At 40.9% G+C, this 4,105-nt stretch overlaps 1 protein-coding gene across 1 annotated transcript; it reads left to right on the top strand.

Annotated features, from left to right (window-relative positions):
- LOC109835279 lies at window positions 358–693 on the top strand. Its single transcript, XM_020403261.1, has one exon. The coding sequence runs from the start codon at window positions 358–360 to the stop codon at window positions 691–693; it is 336 nt and encodes a 111-aa protein (XP_020258850.1).

Genomic DNA, 4,105 nt, shown 5'->3' with positions numbered 1-4,105 from the left:
ACATCAGTTCATATTGACAGTGACCGATTACTTTCTAAATGGGCGGAGGTAATTCCACTGAAAGAAGTCAAAGCTTCAAACATGATCAAATTTATCAAACATCACGTCATCTACCACTTCGGTGTACCGAGACGAATAGTCCATGACAATCGAACTCAGTTTGTTGGTCACGGTTTTTTGAGATTCTGCAACAAGTTTAGGATCCAAAGCATCAAATCGACAGCATACTACCCACTAGCCAATGGCCTTGTAGAAACATTCAACAAAAACATCATGAAGCTCCTCAAGAAGTTAGTCTCCAAGAGCAGACGTGATTGGGATAAAAAGCTTAGCGAATGTTTATGCGCCTACCGCACAATGGTGAAAACCCTTACAAAATCCACCCCATTCTCTTTGGTTTATGGCTGCGAAGCTGTATTACTATTAGAAATCCAAATCCCATCTCTGAGAGTCACCCTTGCGATCAGGATGACAGATGAAGAACAACATCGATTGCGTCTTCAAGAACTAGAAGTATTAGATGACATGCGACTTCAAGCTCAACAACAGATCGAGTTGTATCATGCTCAAATCTCCAAAGCCTATAACAAGAAGGTCAAAGAGCAAATCTTCAAGGAGGATGATTTGGTTTTAGCTGTCAGACGACCTATGGTGATGACATACAAGACTAAGGGGAAATTCAATTCCAAGTGAGAAGGATCATTCGTAATAAAATCAGTCTATTCGAATAGGGCATACAGTCTCATTAACCAGAAAGGCGACAGACTCATGATGCCTATTAACAGTAAATTTCTCAAGAAATATTACCCGTAAGCCATGAAGTGCACTTTCATAATCCTAAGCCAAGTCTGAGATAATGAATCAACTTTCCCAAGGCTGGGGGTTGATTGTTCATGTCACTTTCCCCAGCAAAGTCTAAACTAAAACATCTATTTTATTTAGACTGGGGGTTGATTATTCGAAATTTATTTGAATAGAGAATAATAAACCATGTCACACCTTTCTCGGTTTGTATAACGTCAAGTTAGCATTACACCCCTGACGATTGAAATTTTCTAAAGTTATTCTAAGTGATAATGAAGAGAATTTTTGATTTACACTAAGTTAACATTACATCTCTAGCATTTTCAATACTTTCATTGTCTCAAATCAAAATATAACAAGGAAGGGGCGATGAAAAGCATTATAATATCATTTTAATTCAACATTGTTAATCTGATACAAAGTGACAATACTTGGCATGAAAATGATGCAAAACAAAGAATTCCTATCTTTAGCTAAAAGAAATACAAGATTCAAGCATCACAGCTTATCAATTTGAAGGATCTGGGCTTGGACTTAAGCACAGACAACTTCTTCTCATGAATCGCTTAGATTTGTTCTGCAATCTCCCTCCTAAATTCTTCTTCAACAGGCGTAGCAGTAGCAATCTCTTTTCAAATTCTCTCAGAAGCTTGGAGTTCGCTGCAAAAAGTTCTTAAAAATGTTGTCACTTTGAAGCTGAAGCCCTTTTATAATGTCTGCATCTTGAGCAAATCTTCTGGCCAACTGGGCCTTTTACAATGGCTTCTTCAGTGTCATGAATACCAGTAGTAAGGCTACTCATATCAATTTGTACCTGAGTATGCTGCTCCCATATGGTCACCAGGTGAGCCTTTTTCTATGATAAACTCTTATGAAGAGCTTTTTGATGTCGCACCCTCGAGGCTTAGGACACAGAAAAAGCTTGCTCCACTTCAGATTCTAATTCAGTACGTTGCCAATCCAAAAAGGTCCTTAATTCCGCTTCCATGAGGAACTGCAACATTCAGTCCACTAAAAGTCGCCCAAGCTCTTAATGCTGTCTAGGCAGCTTTTCAAGAGAGGTTTGAAATCCTCAAAGGTAGCCTGTCCAAGGCTAACGACAATGATTGTTAATTTCATCATACTTTTTAGCTGTTCGATGAGTTTCCTTAGGATTTTTAAATTTAGAGGAGGGGCAGTCGGATAGATTACACCCAAAAATTCAGTAGGAGCGGATCCGGAAACAGCTTCAGAAGTAAATCCTTCTGGCGGATCCTGTCTTGTGGTCACCCCCATCAACAGGTCCTATCAAGGGAGCAGACTCTGAGCCCCTGACACTCAGTATCCCTTTAGCTTTCATATCAGGAATAGAAGGAATTGAGTGAAGCACTTTTCCTCCTTTATCATTTGGGAGCACGACCGGTACAGACTTCATCACGTGTTCCATCAGCTTTGCCTTCTTGGAGTTTTTGGTTACAATGGGCCTCCTTTTTTGAACCCTCCTATCATATTCGCCCTCCTCCGTAGCGGTAAGAGACTTCTTCCTCGACGATCTTAATGAGTGAAGTTTAAGAGTGGGTGCTTCCTCGAGGATTTCTTCGATCGCCTTCTCTTCGCAAGGCTCGGCAATTGGTAGCTCTTCTTGGACCTCTCCAGCTCCGGTTGCCTCCCGTTCACATGACAAATATTCGTTTATTCCCGGCAGGCGAGTCCTTGTAAAACTCTTTCTAGACTCGTAAAGTTCCCAGATTTCATTTATACAGGAAGTGTACATGTTATACTTCGGAATTTAAGAAGCTTTATAAAACCAGTCATGAGAATTGGAAACAACAGAGCAGTTAGGCAGCAAGCTGGGAAAAGTGAATTGAGCATGGGTCCCTCCGACAGAGAAGAAATACCATGCACGAGTACCCTCGTATAGATTCCTAACTTGAGCCAACACCGGGTTAGGGTTACCAACATAAAGTTGGTCATAGCTAAACTGCCTAGCGAACCTAGAAGGCATGTAAAGTTTGATGATGTACTTCTCCCTTAGGCGAAAGACCAGATAACCCAATCTGATCATGAGGAGCCATCAGAAGATGCCTTCTTCTGAAGATAATGAGCCATAAAAAAGTACATTCGTAAAGCTTGTACCCTCCTCTTCAGCCCCGTCAAAATTAGGAGAGCAGCAGAAAATTTTGTAATCATCCCCTTTGGACAAGAGCTGTCAAGCCCGAACTATGTAAGTTTTGGTCCACATGGCCGACTCGAGCCTCTAGACAAATGGAATAGAAGCCTCACTATCGTTGGTGATCCCTATCATCAATGAAGGGCAATGCAATACAAACCAGGCCATCAAGTATGTATATGGCACTAGTATAAGAGGTTGGGGAGTTTTGTAAACTTTCCTCCCAGCAATTTTTGTCTCTTGGACATCGACAAATTCAGAAGTCAACGTCCATATGCCACTCTGTATACAGCCTACCATGGTGGTGAGGAGACTCACGAGCTTCTAATGAGCTAATAAAACAGCTAGGTATACTACCTCAGCTAAGATAGACTCTATTGGCTTCGATGGCACTACACAGCGTTTTAACCATTTCATTAAGAAGCCAACAAGAAGAGCAGTGTCAGAGATAGGAGTTGCAGCCTGGTAGTGAAAGCTCTCAAATTTAGTATCAGCCTCAAATCCATCCTCTGAATCCATATTCTTATATCTAGCATTAGTAGCCTCTAATGCGAACTTTGATGCTTTTGGGAGAGATGGTAGCGAATCTGGTCACGGCTGCATTTTTTTACTCAAATTCTAGAAAAGATAGTCTGCCCAAGCAGTATGCATAATGCCTCCTCCGCGAACCCCGACAACTTGAGCGCAAATATGGAAGTGACACATCAACTCCTAGAATGGTGCATAAATCTCTGGGTGTGCCGCTCTCAAGATAGAGAGCTCTTTCGTAGTAGGAAAGAACTCTTCATAGGGCATCTTCCCGAATGGTAGCCTTGATACAGCTTGCATTTCATGAAGAACAAAACCTAGCTCTTTGACAGGTGTGAAGAATGTGTCGCTATCTGGATTGTATCGCTCCAATATGGCAAAGAAATTAGTGTTAGCACTTATGTTTTGATGATGTTTTACAACCACCATTAATGGTACTAATGGCTTATTGAGTGCAAATGTAGTAAATTCATTTATCAAGCTTGTTAGTGCCATTTATGGAGGATTGGATGGAATATACGCTACAACGATGATATCCAAAGGAGGAGGAGGCATAATGATGAAGCAATGTTATTTCAAGAACAACAAATTCATATAAAAGCTTCATCCAAACTCAAGCTATAT

This window comes from Asparagus officinalis, chromosome 3 (assembly GCF_001876935.1).
Source record: "Asparagus officinalis chromosome 3, Aspof.V1, whole genome shotgun sequence".
Taxonomy (NCBI): Eukaryota; Viridiplantae; Streptophyta; class Magnoliopsida; order Asparagales; family Asparagaceae; genus Asparagus; species Asparagus officinalis.
This window is presented reverse-complemented; position numbering and strand designations above follow the sequence as displayed.